This window comes from Odocoileus virginianus, chromosome 10 (genome assembly GCF_023699985.2).
Source record: "Odocoileus virginianus isolate 20LAN1187 ecotype Illinois chromosome 10, Ovbor_1.2, whole genome shotgun sequence".
Classification (NCBI taxonomy): Eukaryota; Metazoa; Chordata; class Mammalia; order Artiodactyla; family Cervidae; genus Odocoileus; species Odocoileus virginianus.
Genome location: NC_069683.1, coordinates 59,228,281 through 59,246,582, shown reverse-complemented (window position 1 = coordinate 59,246,582; position 18,302 = coordinate 59,228,281). Strand labels below are relative to the sequence as shown.

At 37.0% G+C, this 18,302-nt stretch overlaps 1 protein-coding gene across 2 annotated transcripts in view; it reads left to right on the top strand.

The window, feature by feature from the left end:
- Positions 1 to 18,302, top strand: part of CWF19L2 (CWF19 like cell cycle control factor 2) — a 153,038-nt gene that overhangs the window by 94,660 nt on the left and 40,076 nt on the right. For both annotated transcript variants that reach the window (XM_020885503.2, XM_020885502.2), the window contains exons 11-13: positions 2,587 to 2,691; positions 4,611 to 4,748; positions 13,783 to 13,995. In XM_020885503.2, coding sequence (XP_020741162.2) covers positions 2,587 to 2,691; positions 4,611 to 4,748; positions 13,783 to 13,995 — 456 coding nt within the window. The remainder of the gene's footprint in view (positions 1 to 2,586; positions 2,692 to 4,610; positions 4,749 to 13,782; positions 13,996 to 18,302) is intronic.

Sequence of the window (18,302 nt, the reverse complement as noted above, 5' to 3'; positions counted from 1 at the left end):
CTAAATGTTTGGTAGAATTTGTCTATGAAGCCATTTGTTGCTGGAGTTTTGTTTGTTGGAAGATTTTTAATCATAATTTCAATTCATTACTGTAATTTGTCTGTTCGTATTTCCATTTCTACAATGGAAGAAGATTCTTGGAAGATTGTACCTTTCTAAGGATGTCTTCATTTCTTTAGCTTGTCCATATTATTGGCATCTAGTTGCTTGAGGCCGTCTCTCATGAGACTTAATTTTTGTGGTCCATTGTTACTTCTTTTTTATTTTTAGTTTTATTGATTCGAGCCCACTCCCTCTTTTCTTGATGCATCTGGCTAAAGGTTTATCAATTTTGTTTTCAAAGAACCAGATTTTAGTTTTATTGATCTTTCAATTTTTTAAAATTTTTATTTAATTTCTGCCCTGATCTTTATGATTTCTTTCCTTCTACTAAATTTGAGTTTTCTTTGTTCCTCTTTTTCTGGTTGTTTTCATTGTAAGGTCAGGTTGTTTATTTGTGTTTTCTTTTTTCCAGACGTAAGATTGCATTGTCTTAAACTTGTCTCTTAGAACTTCTTTTTCACATCCCATAGGTTTTGGATGGTTGGGCTTCATTTCCTTTGTCTCTAGATATTTTTGATTTCCTGTTTGATTTCTTCATTGATCCATTGGTTGTTTAGCAACATATTGTTTAGCCTCCATGTATTTGTGTTTTTTAGATTTTTATTTTCTTGTGTTAATGTCCAATCTCATAGTGTTGTGGTAAGAAAAGATGCTCAGTACGATTTTAGTTTTGTTAAGTTTACTGAGGCTTTATTTGTGATCCATGATGTGATCTCTTCTGGGGCATGTTCTTACGCAATTGAGAAGAAAATATATTCTACTGCTTTTGGATGCAGTTCTCTGCAAATACCAGTTAAGTCTATGCAGTGTAATCTGTGATTTAAGGCTTGTGTTTCCTTTTGATCTTCTGTCTGGATGATCTGTTAATTGAGGAAAGAGTTAAAGTTTCCTAGTATTGTTTTGTTGATTTCTCCTTTTATGACTTTTAGTATTTGTATTATTGGGGTGCTCCTACATTAGGTACATGTATATTTATAATTTTTATGTCTTCTTGGATTGATCATTATGTAGTGTCCTTTCTTGCCTCTTATAACAGTCTGTAATTTAAAGTCTGTTTTGTCTGATATGAGTATTGCTACTCTAGCTTTCTTTTGATTTCCATTTGCATGGAATACCTGTTTCCATCTTCTTGCTTTCAACTTGTATATGTTCCTAGATCTGAAGTAGGTCTTTGCAGACAGCATATATACTGATCTGTTTTTTAATATCCATTCAACCAGTCTTTGTTTTGGTTGGAGTATTTATCCCATTAACATTTAAGATAATTATTGATACATGTTTCCTGTTATTATTGTTTTTCACTAAGTTTTATCACTTGTTTTCATTAAGTTGTGTCTGACTCTTGCAGCCCTATGGACAGTGTATCATGGCAGGGACCTCTGTCCTCCACCATCTCCCAGAGTTTGCTCAAGTTCTTGTTCATTGAGTTGGTGGTGCTATCTAACCATCTCATCCTCAGCCACCCCCTTCCTTTTTTACCTTCAATCTTTCCCAGCATCAGAGTCTTTTCCAGTGAGTCAACTCTTTGCATCAGGTGGCCAAAGTATTAGAGCCTCATGTTGTTGAAAATCTGAGCCATAACTTCCACCCCGCCAACCCCCATCCCTGGGAGACCATCTAATACTAACAGGGACATCTGGCCCAGTCTCTTACGAGGTCACTGTTTCTTCTCCTGTGTCCTGGTATGCATGAGACCCTGTGTGCTCCCTTTGAGAGTGGAATTTCCGTTTCCCCAGGACTGTTAAATCACTGAAGGTTTGCCCTCAGAGCAGAGTTTCTTGGGGTCTCCTCCTCCCACTGCCAGACCTGCAGGCTGGGAAGACTGACTAATAACTCAGGACTTTCATTCCTGTTGGAGAACTTCAGGAGTATAATTTTTTTCCACTTTGTGGGTTGGCCCCCCCAGCGGGTATGGGATTTGACTTTATTGCTTTTGCGCCCCTCATTCCATCTCATTATAGCTTCTTTGTGTTTGGGTTTAGGATATCTCTTTTGGTAGGTTTCAGTGTTTTTTTTGGTCAATAGTCCTTCAGCAGTTACTTGTGATCTCAAAATTTCTGTAATAAGGGTCAAGCACACTTCTTTCTACTTTGCCATGTTGTTGACAAGCCAGGATTTTTAAATTGAAGAAGCATTTGTTAAATATAACATCTGCTCCGTAGGAAATGGGCACTCTCCTACAGTGCCTGTTTGAACCATTGGTGTTTTGTCATCTTTTATATTATCTAAATGAAAACTTTATTTGAAGTTTGCTTCTGTGATTATTTTTAAAAGTTAAGTAAACTTTGGGTGTATTTTCCCACCTTTTCCCTGAAAAGATTATGGTCACTTTACATTATAGTAGATAATGAAAGTTCAGGATGCTTCAGATAATCCATGATATCATGTGAAAATAAAATCATTTTATGCTTTTTTGGCTATTAAATGTAAGCATTCAGTATTTTTCTCAATAATTTCAATTTTTACCTCTAAAACTTTATATAGGATGAAGATCAGGAAGAAGTGATCCTTGTCAGAACAGATCATTCCGGAAGAGTCTGGCCTGTAAACACACCGGGAAAACAAGAAGGAAAAAGGAAAAGACAGATTGTATGTTTAACATGTATCTTTTGTTTATTAATTTAGAATTCCTTTTTTCCCCTTTGTATCAGATTTACAGTTAATCCTTTAACTACATGAGTTTGAATTGCTCAGGTCCACTTAGACACACAACTTTTTCAATTAATTACATACTGTAGTACTCTGTATCTGTGGTGGTTTGAAGCTGTGGATGTGGAGTATAGTTAAAGGATCAACTATCGTCTGATACAAAGGGAGAAAGAGGAATTCCCTGCCCCTAACCTTTGCATTGTTCAAGGGTCAGCTGTACTTTGAAATATTTTTAGACATGTAGTTCAGTAATGCAAATGCTGTGGGTCTTTCATCACCCAGTAGTATATGCCTCTTTGCAACCTCATGTACTGTAGCCTGCTAGGCTCCTCTGTCCATAGCACTTCCCAGGCAAGAATATTGGAGTGGAGTGCTGTTTCCTTTTCCAGGGGATCTTCCCCACCAGCAATCAAACCCACATCTCCTACATTGGCAGGTGGATTCTTTACCCCTGAGCCACCAGGGAAGGCCAGTGCAAACATTAGAAGGTAGTCAATAGTGATATTACTTCTAATTACATCCCTTTGCCTTTTACAAAATGTAGTCTAATTCAACAATAGTTGTGAACATTGAATTTTTAAGGAAATCTTAGTTTTAATGTTTATTTCTTTGACATTGTTTCTAGCTTCTTTTTACATACTCATCATAGTTTTTAGGGACAGCCTTGGTCCCATAGATCTCTTATGTGTGTTTGATCCTTTATAAACCTAATTTTGTTTTCTGTCTTCTAGCTGTAGCAGTTAATTTATACCACTGCCTTGAGGCTCTTAAAATGGCAAGAACAACATATTCAGTTTTCTCAAGTTAGATTTTTTGTTTTAAATTTGAAAGATCTTATAAGCAGTAATTGAGTACACAAAAGAGTCATTTAGAATCTTTCTGTTAAATGTTTATGATCTGCCTGTTGAGTGCAAGTAGAAATGGGATAGATACATCTTCTGATGAAATGGGAAGTATTCAGGTTTTGCAAGAAAGATGTCATAGGAAAATAGTAAAGGTTTGAATTGTATGAGATGACAGAACTGGCTTGGGGTTCATAGATACATTGCCAGATGGCATTCAGTAGTGTTCTTGAATTGCTCGCTACTGAGTAATCTAGGTACAGGAGTAGAGAGGTAGACACATTCATTCGGCACTGAGGTTTGCTTTTTGAGTGTAATGAAAGTATAAGAGGACCAGAAAGAGATTTGCATCCAAGGAATGATTGAAGTCATAGAATGTGAGACACAAGCTTGTGGAAATGAGAATAGTGATATGGGCATAAAATAAAAAGAGGATGGTTCCAAAGAAGCAGGATTTATTTGGATACGGGAATTTGAGAACAGTGTTGAGGAGATTTGATTTGATGGGTAATAGATAGCAGTTTTCTTTTCCACTGATAGGTATGGAACCAACTGAAAGGGAAACCTGGAATTGTTTATAGATGAGAGTCAGAATATCAGCTTTGCTTCTGATACAGCTGTTTGAAGTAGATTTGCTTAAACTTCACTTTTGTTCTTGATATACTTTCTCGATTTCTGGATAACTCCTGACTTAACTCTACAATGATATGGATTTTTTACTACAAGGAGGGGAGAGAAAGCATAAAGCAATTCTGCCTTTTGCCTAAAACTCAGAAATCAGATGTTATCATGCTTCCATCTCTTGGGAAGAGGAAGGTAATGCTGCAGAAGAGATAGGGAGTGTTATTCTAATGGAAATTCCTCCACATGTATGCAGACAGAATAGAAAGAAACTGGAAGGAAAGATTATGATATATATATTGGGATTTTTGCTTTTAATGTCAGATTTATGGGTAGTACATTAAAATACTTCAGACTCGTGTTTTCACTAAACTTACAGTGTTCATTTTGTCATAGGTTTCAACTCATGAGGAAAAAGAAAGGGTCAGATACTTTCATGATGATGATAACTTAAGCCTAAATGATTTAGTCAAGAATGAAAAGATGGGAACAGCAGAAAATCAGAACAAACTCTTTATGAGAATGACATCGAAGGTAAGATATATTGCTGGGATACCTTTGAATTTTGAGAAATTCAGTCTACTCAGTCTACAATGATGTACTTTTCAGAGATAGCTGGTTCTCTCTAAACTTTGTCTTATTAAATTAAATCCTTTTTAAGACATATTAGAAACCTGCATTTTAGAATTGATGTGATTGGGCAGTATACTTTTGGGATTTAGTTTTTTTAAAAATAAGAATTCTGGGTTAATTTTATAATGTATTCTATGAAAATGTTAATTATATATTTGATCTACCATTTAAGAGAACATTTGGGGCAAGACTTTTAATGTTGACAATGTGCTGCTAATTAGATTACCAGTCTGTTTTGTCTTGATGTTTCATCAGTTCTCCGTAATTATGCCACAGGTGTATATTTGAAGTAATATATATTATAAAAAATATTATAAAGAAGGCATCTTGGGATAACCTTAAGTCTATTCATATGAAAATTTTATATTCTTTTTAAAAGTATATCAATGTTTCATGGGTAGTAGGATGAATTTTTAAGTTTCAGATATTAATCTTTGTTGCACACTCTTCATTGCATTTCCTTTCAAACACTGCCATTAACACTTGTTATCAAAGAGACATTTAAATTAGGGTTTGACCCCACTGGGAAAATTTCTCTCACTGTATTTACAAGTGAAGTTTTATTGGAACACTGCTATGTTCATTTTATTTCCATGTAGTCTGAGGCTATTTTCATTTTATAACAGCTTCATTTACATGCAATCTCAGGTTGTTTTCACTTTATGTGTAGTCTAAGGCTGTTTTCACTTCATAACAGCTGAACTGAATAGTTGAGACAGAGACTTTATAGCCCACAAGACTGAAAATATTTACTGTCCGGCACTTGATTGAACAAATTGCCATCCTTGCTTATGATGCTATTGGTGATGGGAATTTGAACCTAGGTATGTGAGGGATAGGAGGGAGACTTTTTATAGTATACCTTTTTAGACTTTTCTTTTTAGTTTTATGAATATTTTGCCTGGTGGAAAAGATTAACTTAATGAAAACAATCAAGGTATCAGTGTGTATATATGTGTGTCAGAGGGAGTAAAAGATACTTTGATTTAAATAAAAATGTTCATTCTTATCACCAAGAATTGTATGGGATCTTAACTTTAGCCTATTAGGTTAATTTTTTGTCTCTTTATTTTGGGGGAAATACTAGAAATCTTCTAGGGTCTGGAAATTCACTGCAGAAAGAAGGACATATTTTTATGAATGTTTCCTTCTCAGAAATTTAGAAGTGTGAATGAAATATAGTTTTAGTAGTTTTATCATAATCCATTCACATTTATACAGAAAATAAAACCTTTTTAGAATTATTAGTTAAAAATAAATCAGTTATTAATTAAAAAGGTATTTATTGGGTACCTAATTTGTTCTGAATACCATTTCAGGTGCTGGGTCTAGTGAAGTAATAAAGTTCCCCAACCCCAAGGAGCTTATTATATTTCTAGTGGATGAGATAGAAAATGAACAAATGCATGATATAAAAATTACATAACATTAAAAAATTATATAACATAAAAAAATTATATAACATAAATACTATGTCACAAAATAGAAAATATTTTTGTAGAGAGTAAAAGAAGATAAAAAGAGATAGGATGGTGTTTTCAGTAGAATGCTGAAGGAAGACCTGTCTGTGAAGGTGATGTTTTAGCAGACTTCTGAACAAAGTGAAGGGGAGTGGTCTGTATAAAAATCTGGGGGAAGACCTTGCAGCAGAAACAAATGCAGAGGATCTGAAGAAAAGACAAACACTATAAGCCTTAGAAGACAGCAAGCTGACACGTGACTGTGGATAGAGGCAGAAATGAAAAGAGGTATAGAAGAGGAAATGGTCAGACCATGTCAGGTCTTAGAGGCCATAGTGTGAGAGCCTTTGCTTTTGTTTTACTTATTTATTTTTAAAAGTTGCTTTCCCATTCTGCCTTACACCTACACTGTCACAGGTCACCTTTCTTAGTCTTTTTTCTTTTGGCTGTGCTGGCTCTTTGATCTCCGCAGGCCTTTCTCTAGTTGTGGGACATGAGAGCTGCTCTCCGGCTGCGGTGTGCGGGTTTCCTTTGTTGCAGAGCATGGGCCCTAGAGTGCGTGGGCTCCGTGGTGTGGCTCTTGGGCTTCAGAGCACAGGCCCAATAGTTGTGGCACACAGACTTATGTGTCATGGCATGCAGGACCGAACCCTGTCTCCTGCACTGTCAGGCAGATCGTTACCACTGAGCCGCCAGGGAAGCCCTTGTTTGTTTCAAATGATGAGAAACCATTTGAAGGTTTTTAGTGGGACCTCATGACCTCATTTTGTGTTTTATAGTTGTCCTAGGGCTTCCCTTGTGGCTCAGCTGGTAAAGGATCTGCCTGCAATGTGGGAGACCTGCGTTTGACCCCTGGGTTGGGAAGATCCCCTAGAGAAGGGAAAGGCTACTCACTCCAGTATTCTGACCTGGAGAATTCCATGGTCTGTATAGTCCATGGGATCGCAAAGAGTTGGACACGACTGAGCGACTTTCACTTTCACATAGATCTTATATATTCTCTCTCTCTCTCTCTTTTTTTTTTGTCTTTGTTCTCTCTGCTTTTCAATTGTCAAAAGTTTCTGTTGTCATATCCTCAAGCTCAGAGATTTTTTTTCCTTAGCCTTGTCCAATTATTAATGGATTCATCAAAGGCATTTGCCATTTCTGTTATGGTGTTTTTGATCTCTAGCATCTAGTGTTTTTTCTTTTCTTTTTTTTTTTTTGGTTCTTCCTTAGAATTTCCGTATCTTCGCTTACATTGTACTTGTGCTTAGTCACTCAGTCACGTCCAGCGCTTTGGGCTGCAACCTGCCAGTGTCCTCTCTCCATAGAATTTTTCAGGCAAGAGTCTTCCTGGCCCAGGGATCAAACATAACATGTCCTGTATCTCTTGCATCTGCTTACATTACCCATCTGTTTTTGGTGAGCCTGTGCTGCTGGACTGTGAATTTCACCAGTACTTCACAGGTTTTTCTCCACTTAGTTGGAATAGAGTGGCTAGGAAGGGCTGGGTTTGAATGTTTCCCTTCTTTCAGGTAGATTAGGGTCTGCTAGCACTCCAGCAGGTTAAACTCTGGTATGGCAATTTCTGATGAAGGGCTGGCCTTGTTAAGAAGAGAAGAACGCCCTGGTATATTTCAGAGTGTTTTCTTTTCCGTGCCCCTCTTGAAAGTCATAGAGGAAGCAGGTTAAACTCTGGTATGGCAATTTCTGATGAAGGGCTGGCCTTAAGAAGAAAAGAACGCCTTGGTATATTTCAGAGTGTTTCCTTTTCCCTTCCCCTCTTGAAAGTCATAGAGGATTTTTCTCTGATCTTTACTCTGAGGACCTGGTAGAGCTCCAAGAGGTAAAATTCACAAAATTTTGAGAGGGCCCTCAATGACTGGATTCCCCTGGCATTTTTAACTTGCATATTTGTCTACACTGAGCCTCCTGAAATTTATCAAGTACAGTTTAGATTTTCCTACCCTGGCACTGGTTCTCACAGAACCACTGGTTTTTTTTATAGATAAGTTAAATTAGGATTCTTTGTACCAACCTGATTGTTTCTCCAATTTTGGGGGCAATCACTTTCCTGAGTCTAAAAAGTGCTGTCAGTTTTTCAGTTTGTTCACCTTTGTACTTGTTGGGATAGAGTGGTGACTTCCTAGCCTCTGAAATGCCAGTCTGGAGACTGCTGGTTTATGTTTTGAAAGATTTTTTGGTGACTCTTGAGAATGTAATGTAGACAGGCAAGAATGGAAGCAGGGAGATTATTTAGGAGGATAATTTCCTTAATTCAGATAGAGCCTTGGGTTAGGGTGGTAAACTGGTGAAAAGCAATAACATTTGGAGCAATGATGATGCCATTCATTGAAACAGAAAAACTTTGGCAGGGGAAAATTCTTTCAGGAGGTGCAAGATGAAGAGTACTGTTATGAACACATTAAGTATGCCCATTAGTCATTCACATGATGGTGTGGAATGACTGTGCATGGAGCTCTGGGTATATCTTGGTTCTCCCATATAGATACAGATGCTGTTAACAGGGACTTAAGAAGCTGTTTATGAGGAAGATCTGAAGACTTAGCTGAGCACTATCTGAAAGAAGGAAAAAGATTCAGCAAATGAGATTCAGAAGGCACGACCAGTGAGGTAGAAGGAAAACCGCGTGGTGTTTCAGAAGCCAGAGGAGACAAGAAGGATGTTGTGAATAACTGTGTCTCCTGTTTCTAAGAGACAGTAGGATTTTCACAGATGGAAAAATGAGTATTCATTTGGCATTGGGAATGCTTCTGATGACTTTTTTTTTTGACCATGCCATTCAGCTTGTGGGATCTTAATTCCCCAAGCAGGGATTGAACCTGGGTCATGGCAGTGAAAGTCCTGCATCTTAACCACTGGACCACCAGCAAACTCCCTTTGTGACTTTGATGAGTGTGGTTTTCTTGGTCTCTGAAAGAGAAAAGCTTGATTATGATGTGTTCAAGAGTGAGTGTAAGAACAGGTGGTGAAGAGATAAGCTTAGAAAGGAGCTGGTTACTGTCCATCAGTAGGAAAGGCACAGATGCAGTTAGGTTTGTAAATGTGGGAGTAGCAAATGAACTAGTTTTCCTCTTATTGCCTCTATTAGTTGAATGAAAGGACTCAGATATCACTTGAGAGTGATAATGAAGGAGGAGTGTTAATTCCAATGAGTACTGCTCCCAATTAGATAATTCAAAGGAATTATTTGTTTTCAAAGGAAAACAAATAATCTTCCACCAGGTTAGTGCAAGATCACATGTTTTGATGACCAGGCAAAAATTGTTACAGCTTGACTGGGAAGTTCTAATTCATCCACCATATTCACCAGACATTGCACCTTCAGATGTCCATTTCTTTTGGTCTTTACAAAATTCTCTTAATGGAAAAAATTTCAATTCCCTGGAAGACTGCAAAAGATACCTGGAACAGTTCATTGCTCATATAAAGATAAAAAGTTTTGGAAAGATGGAATGGTGAAGTTGCCAGGAAAGTGGCAGAAAATAGTGGAACAAACTGGTGAATACATTTTTCAATAAAGTTCTTGGTGAAAATGAAAATGTATCTCTTGTTTTTTAAAAACAGAAGGAAACTTTTGGCCAACCCTATAAACCAGCTTCAGATTAAGAAAATGAGTAGAAGTAGGAATGGCAAGATTGAGGACAAAATTGGTCAGAGAGCAATATGTGCAAAGCCTGAAGAGAACAGTACTTTGGGGGACTAAAATAGGGTGGCAAAGTATAGAGTTTGAGTAGGGATATGATCACATGTGACTGACTGTGTGGATCACAACAAACTATGGAAAATTCCTAAAGAGATGGGAATATCAGACTACCTTACCTGCCTCCTGAGAAAACTGTGTGCAGGTTAAGAAGCAACAGAAGCGGATGCGGAACAACAGACTGGTTCCAAATTGGGAAGAGTAGGTCAAGGCTGTATATTTTCATCCTGCTTATTTAACTTCTATGCAGAGTACATCATGCGAAATGCCCAGCTGGATGAAGCACAAGCTGGAATCACGATTGCCCAGAGAAATACCAGTAACCTCAGATATGCAGATGACACCACCCTAATGGCACAAAGTGAAGAGGAACTGAAAAGTCTCTTCAGTTCAGTCGCTCAGTCATGTCTAACTCTTTGCGACGCTGTGAACTGCAGCATGCCAGGCTTCCCTGTCCATCACTAACTCCCAGAGCTTGTTCAAACACATGTCCTTCGAGTCAGTGATGCCTTCCACCATCTCATCCTCTGTCGTCCCTTTTCCTCCCACCTTCAATTTTTCCCAGCATCAGGGTTTTTTCCAGTGAGTCAGTTCTTTACATCAGGTGCCAAATATTGGATCTTCAGCTTCGACATCAGTCCTTCCAATGAATATTCAGGAGTGATTTCATTTAGGATGGACTGGTTTGATCTCCTTGCAGTCCAAGGGACTCTTAAGAGTCTTCTCCAATACCACAATTTAAAAGAATCAATTCTTTGGCACTCAAAGAATTGAGCTTTCTTTATGGTCCAACTCTCAGATCCATACATGACTGCTGGGAAAAACCATACCTTTGACTGTGAAGACCTTTGTTGGCAAAGCCATATCTCTGCTTTTTAATATGCAGTCTAGTTTGGTCATAGTTTTTCTTCCAAGGAGCAAGTGTCTTTGAATTTCATTGCTGCAGTCACCATCTGCAGTGATTTTGGAGCCCAAGAAAATAGTCTGTTACTGTTTCCATTTTTCCCCCATCTATTTGCCTTGAAGTAATGGGACTGGATGTCATGATCTTTGTTTTTTGAATGTTGAGTTAAAGATCCTCCTGATAAAAGTGAAAGAGGAGAGTGAAAAAGTTGGCTTAAAACTCAACATTTGAAAAATGAAGATCATGGCATCCAGTCCCATCACTTCATGGCAAATAGACGGGGAGAAAATGGAAACAGTGACAGACTTTATTTCTTGGGCTCCAAACTCTGGACAGTGACTGCAGCCTTGAAATTAAAAGATACCGCCTCCTTAGAAGAAAAACTATGACAAACCTAGACAGTGTATTAAAAAGCAGAGACATCACTGCCAACAAAGGTCCATATAGTCAAAACTGTGGTTTTTCCATTAGTTATGTGAGAATTGGACCATAAAGAAGGCTGAGCACTGAAAAACTGATGCCTTCCAACTGAGGTGTTAGAGATGACTCTTGAGAATTCCTTGGACAGCAAGGAGATCAAACCAGTCAATCCTAAAGGTAATCAACCCTGAATATTCATTGGAAGGACTGATGCTGAAGCTGAAGCTCCATTACTCTGGCCATTTGATGGGATGAGCTGACTCATTGGAAAAGACAAACACTGACAAAGATTGAGAGGGAAGTGGGAAACAGGGATGAGATGGTTGGATGGAACCATTGACTTAATGGACAAGAGTTTGAACAAACTCTGGGAGATTCGGAAGGACAGGGAAGTCCGGTGTGCTGCAGTCCATGGGGTTGCAAAGAGTTGGACATCGAGCAACTGAAAAACAACATGATCATGTGTGGCTGAGGTGACTCATATTTATGAGTCCTTATTGTGTGCCAGGCGTGTGCTAAAGGATTAAGAAAGATGACCTTGTTAGATGAATAATATTGTTACAACCATTGTAAAATAGGGAAATAGACCATAGAGAGACTGCAGAAAGATTAAATAACTGCCTGATATTATTATATTAGAATATTACCACAGTTATTCTGATTATAGAACCCAAGTTTTTAACCATTATACCTTTCAATATCTATGATTTAGTAGGCCAAAGAATGGCTTGAACTTGATCTTGTTCCCAATATAGAGTGTTTTGAGGATTTTAAGCCAGGACATAAATAAGTTAATAAAATTTTTGTTTTAAAAACATCCCCCTTGCTACAGTTTATCTTGAGGAAGGTTTAGAGAAAGTGCCTTGAGATACAATTGAAAACTGATGTGGAGTGCATGCTAATTTTTAATTTTTTTTTCATGGATGAGCTTCTGGGATTTATTTTTGTTAATGGAAATAAAATTTAATTCCTAATTTAAGTAAATTAGGAGTTTGGGATTAACAGATATACACTCTTGTATATAAAACAGCAAGCAAAGACCTACTGATTAACACAGGAAACTACATTCAACTTTCTGCAGTAACCTGTAATGGAAAAGAATTCAGAAAAGAGTATACACATACACATACAGATGCACACGTGTATATAGCTGAATCATTCTGCTGGACACCTGAAATCAGCATTGCAAACCAACCACACTTTAATAAGATAAATACACTTTTAACAGAGTTTTTTAGCATGATCAAAACACCATTACCACATACCCCTAAATTAGCAGTATGTCAGTGTGTCTAGCCATAGATCACTAGGGACACATAGAATTAAGTTTGGTTTATTATATAGCTGCTGTTAAGTCGCTTCGGTCATGACCGACTCTGTGTGACCCCATAGACGGCAGCCCACCAGGCTCCGCCGTCCCTGGGATTCTCCAGGCAAGAATACTGGAGTGAGTTGCCATTTCCTTCTCCAATGCATGAAAGTGAAAAGTGAAAGTGAAGTCATTCAGCTGTATCTGACTCAGTGAACCCGTGGACTATAGCCTACCAGGCTTTTCCTCCTCCATCCATGGGATTTTCCAGGCAAGAGTACTGGAGTGGGGTGCCATCGCCTTCTCTGTTATTATATAGCAGCAAAACAGAATTCACCCCATGTTGAACTGTGGGATATTCTCAATAAGAGAGTGTTAGAAAGACTTATTAAAAGAATTTGGTTATGTATGCATGAAACATACATAATTTTATAAATCATTGTTACCTCTATAAAAATAAATTTAAAAAATTATTTTTTAAAGAGAAGGGAGAAGATAGTTCTCAATATACTTATTAGCAAATTGGTGGTATATACATTTAATAGACGGTATGCTAATTTTATAGGGAAAGTTGTTCTTAACCTCTCTGTGGTTTAGTTTCCTCGTTTATAAATCAAAGTGATAATGATTCCCTCCTCATAGGAGTGTGAAAGTAAAGGTGTCAGTCTCTGTTGTGTCCAGCTCTTTGTGACTGCTGAGCTCCTCTGTCCATGGAATTCTCCAGGCAAAAATACTGGAGTTGGTTGCCATTCCCTTCTCCAGGGGATCTTCCAGGCCCAGGGATCGAACTCAGGTCTCCTGCATTAGAGGCAGATTCTTTTTGTCTGAACCATCAGGGAAGCCCATAGGAGTATAAAAACAATCAAATTGCATAGAATTGCACAACTAAATACTCAGTACACTCTATTTGTGATAATGATAATAAATTGATCCCTGCAGTTCAAACTTAAATTTTAATGATTTTTTTCTTTTCTAAAATTTTCATGTAACCTTTTTATCACAGAACTTATAACTTGAGTATGCTACAGTATTATCAGACACAACTGGGCGACTAACACTTTCATTTTACTTTTTTCATGACAATAAACTGAATAAACCACTGCCTTCTCTTTACTACTTTTATTTTGGTTTTTCAGTTTATGGGAAAAGCAGACGGAGACTATTACACTCTGGATGACATGTTTGTCTCCAAAGCAGCTGAGAGAGAACGTTTTGGTGAAGAGGAAGAGAATCAGAGGAAAAAAGCTATTGCTGAGCACCGGAGTCTTATTGCACAAATGGAAAAATGTCTTTATTGTTTCGACAGCTCTCAATTTCCCAAGCACCTTATTGTTGCAATAGGTGTTAAGGTAAGAAATACAGTGTTTATTGTCCTAAGGAAATGAATTAATGGTATATGTAAATTTGCTTCTTTCTTCATACACTTCTAAGATTCTAGGTAATCCGTCTTGTCTTACTCTTATGTTTCAAATATTTTCTAAGTTCCCATGATTCTTAGGATTTTCTTTAGATTGAGTATAAATATTCAAATGATATGAAACTCATGTTTCATGTAATTCCACTGTACAGAGAGGCAGCACTGAGTTGGGCTTCAGGCCTTAGACTTTGGATCCAGACCACATGGATTCAGATCCTTGTTCTGCCATATCCCATCTGTGTGATCTTATTTTCATGATTGGCACTTAAGTGTCAGTATTAAAATAGCTTCAGAGCTACTTACTCTAAAGTAGCTTCTGCTTCTTCCCTTACATTCTCATGAAATCTTTTTATTTCTTTATAGACTATCTACCTCATAATTTGAAGAAGTTTGTTGTACAGTTAATGCTTGCATCCCCTGGGGATTGGTTTCTTCAGTCCCGTATATCAAAATCCACAGATGCTCAAGTCCCATAGTCAGCCCTCCATATCTGTTGTTGAGTGTCCCCCTCAGTAGTCTGTTAGTTCCGTTAGTATAGGTAGCTTTTACTTATCATTATATATATGCATGTTTATAGTCACTTCTTCAATAAATATTCTTGCTGTTCAGTCACTCAGTCATGTCCAACTCTTTGTGACCCTGTGAACTGCAGCACACCAGGCTTCCCTGTCCTTCACTGTCTCCTGGAGCTTGCTCAAACTCATGTCCATTGAGTCGGTGATGCCATCCAACCATCTCGTCCTCTGTTGTCCCCTTCTCCTCAATAAATATTAAATATCACTTACTTAATAGCCACTCATAATAGTCACTTATTTCAGTATTTGGCAATTTAATTCTTACATTAAGTAAATAATTATCATGTACCTGTTGTATGTCAGAACCTAATTAGTCACTGGGGAAAAGTAGAGAATCAAATATACTTGTGTAGATTATATACTAGTGAAATAGAGCAGAAAAATAAATAATGTAATGGTTGCCCTGATTTAAGGAATGTTGTTATGAAACAGATATAGAGAGGAAATGTGGAAATGTGGGAGGCTATTTTTTGAGAAGCTGATCTCAAAGGCTTCTCTGAGGAGATATTTTATAGGTACAAAAGTAAAGGTATGAAAGATGAGAAAAAGCAAGCAACGTGAAGATGTGAATGAATAATGTTTCAGAAAGAGGTGTCAGTGGGTGAAGACAGGAGGTAGGCATTTATGGAACCGAAGGGGAAAAAAAAACAGTGTAGCAAGCGTGGAATGAGTGAGAAAAAGTGGTATGATTGGAAGTTGAATGAATGAATGCTAGTTTCAGAAACTAATAGTGTGGAAAATATACATATGCATATTGGTTGTTACACACACAAACACACAGAACCTATGTAGCCCAAGAACTGGTATTGATGTTTTCATTCCAGTTCTAGTCTTTAATACCTTTAGGTCATTGAGAACGTCAGTTTATCAGCTTAAATTTTGGTTTTTTTAAATTTTGGCTTTTCATTACCCTTCTTTTCCATTTGTTTCTTTCCTCTAGACTTTATCAAAAAGTAAAAGTAAATAATTCCATTCAAAATTTAATCAGTCAAAAAACCCTTAACCCACCTTGCCAGTTATTTGTATTAATTTTCCCATGTTCTTTTCTAGACTGTTACATAAACATTTGCATTTTCATAATTAGGACATTTTGTATAAATATTTCATTCCTCTTTAGTCTGACCCCTACCTTTACAAAATGTAAGAATAAATTAAAAAAAGTAACAAAATTTTCAAAAAGTCTTTATCAGAAGTTTGGATTTTTTTCAATGGTTTCATTTTCCCTAAAGCACTGAAGACAGTCTGGGTCCACACAGGCACAGAGGTGTAAGTGTACACTTCAGTTTGCCTCCTGATTTATAGGCTGTGTCCCAAAGGCATTTCTCAGTGAAAGAAACTGTTGTCCAGTAAAGAGACATTTTCTATTTTCAACTCATATATTGTTTCACGCATTTCGTTTCCTATTCTCAGTTTTCCTTTTTTACTGTGAGGTAATCCACATTTTTCAATTAGAAGGCATTAAATTTTAATTATAAAATTAATTTTCAATTAAAGGTACTAAATGTTCTTTTTGCCTCTAACTTACTGAGCATTAGCTGATCTGTTTCTTCCTCTTGAGCCAGTCATATCATTTTGATTTCATTTTAGCACTATTTGAATAGTGTTATTAACACTATTTGAGTAGATCCTTTCTTGATCTGTGCTTTATTGTGCTATCTTAGCTCTAAAAAAATACTATGTCTTAATTAGCTTCAGATTTTCATCTGTGAATATTTTAATATAAAAATGTTTGAAATATTGATTTGATGGAGTTTCATCTGTTTCCTACAGTATCTGACTGTTTATCCTATCTGTTGTAGCTAATAGATTATTTTATTAATCTGAATAAGCAATAAGATATTTACCCTTTTAGTCATTACCCAAGTTAATTATATCTGACTGCAAGTTTCTAAGGAATTACTTTATGTTAGTTAATAATAATTAACAGTATTCTAAAGCAATTCAGTCATACAATACTTGAATTTCTAATACTTAAAGTTAATGTCTTAAATACAAATTTCTTATGAGGCTTTGTTAGTACTCATTAGAGTCAGACAGTTATATTAGTTTCTGGTCATAAATTGTCCCTACCTTCTCCTTTTTTAAAAATAAAAAATTATCTATCCTCTTCTTGTCTTAACACTATCCTTTACTTTAAACAGTGCCTTAATTTTTAATTAAGACAACATAAACAGATAGATTATTCCATGTTGCTGGGTTGGAAGAATCAATATGGTGAAAATGACTATACTGCCAAGTGCAATCTACAGATTCATTGTGATCCCTATCAAATTACCAAGGCCATGTTTTGCAGACTTAGAACAAAAAATTTCAAACTTGATATGGAAACACAAAAATAGCAAAACCAGTCTTGAGAGAGAAGAATGAAGCTAGAGGAATCAACCTTTCTGACTTCAGACTGTACTACAAAGCTGCAGTCATTGAGACAGTATGGTTTGTCACAAAAATGGAAATCTAGACCAGTGGAACAAGATAGAGAGCTAGAGATAAAACCACCACCTATGGTACCTTCTTTTTGACAAAGGAGGCAAGAATATACAGTGGGGCAAAGATAGCCTCTTGCATAAGTGGTGCTGGGAAAACTGGACAGCCACACAGTTGTGTGTAAAAGAATGAAATCAGAACACTTCCTAACACCATAGATAAAGAAAATCAAAATTAATTAAATACCTAGATGTAAGACCAGAAACTATAAAACCCTTAGAGGAAAACATAGGCAGAACACTTGATGACATAAATCAAAGTCAGATCCCCTATGACCCACCTCCTAGAGTAATGGAAATAAAAATAAGCAAGTGGGACCTCATTAAGCTTAAAAGCTTTCAAACAGCAAAGGAATCTACAAACATGGTGAAAAGACAACCCTCAGAATGGGGGAAAATAATAGCACATGAAACAACTGACAAAGGATTAATTTCTCAAATATACAAGCAGCTCATACAACTCAATACAAGAAAAGCAAACAATCCAATCAAGAAGTGAGAAAAAGACCTGAAAAGACATTTCTCCAAAGAAGACACACAGATGAAAACAAAAGACAAAAATGAAAAGAAGACATACAAACACATGAAAAGATGCTCAACATCACTTATTATTAGAGAAATGCAAATCAAAACTGCAATGAGATATCACTTCACACCATTCAGAATAGCCATCATCAAAAAGTCTGCAAACAATAAATGCTGGAGAGAGTGTGGAGAAAAGGGAATGCTCTTGCTTTGCTGTAATGTAAATTGATACAGCCACTGTGGAAGATGGTATGGAGATTCCTTAAAAAACTAGGAATAAGACCACCATGTGACCCAGCAATCCCACTCCTAGGCATACACTGTGAAGGTGAAAGTCGCTTTGTCATGTCTGACTCTTTGCAACCCAGGCCAGAATTCTCCAGGCCAGAATACTGGAGTGGATAGCCTTTCCCTTCTCCAGGAGATCTTCCCAACCCAGCGATAGAACCCAGGTCTCTCGCATTGCAGGCAGATTCTTTACCCGCTGAGCCACAAGGGAAGCCCAAGGAAACCAAAATTGAAAAAGACACATATACCCCAATGTTCATTGCAGCGCTATTTACAATGGTTAGAACATGGAAGCAACATAGATGCCCATCAACAGATGAATGGATGAAGAAGCTGTGGTACATATACATATATACAATAGAATACTA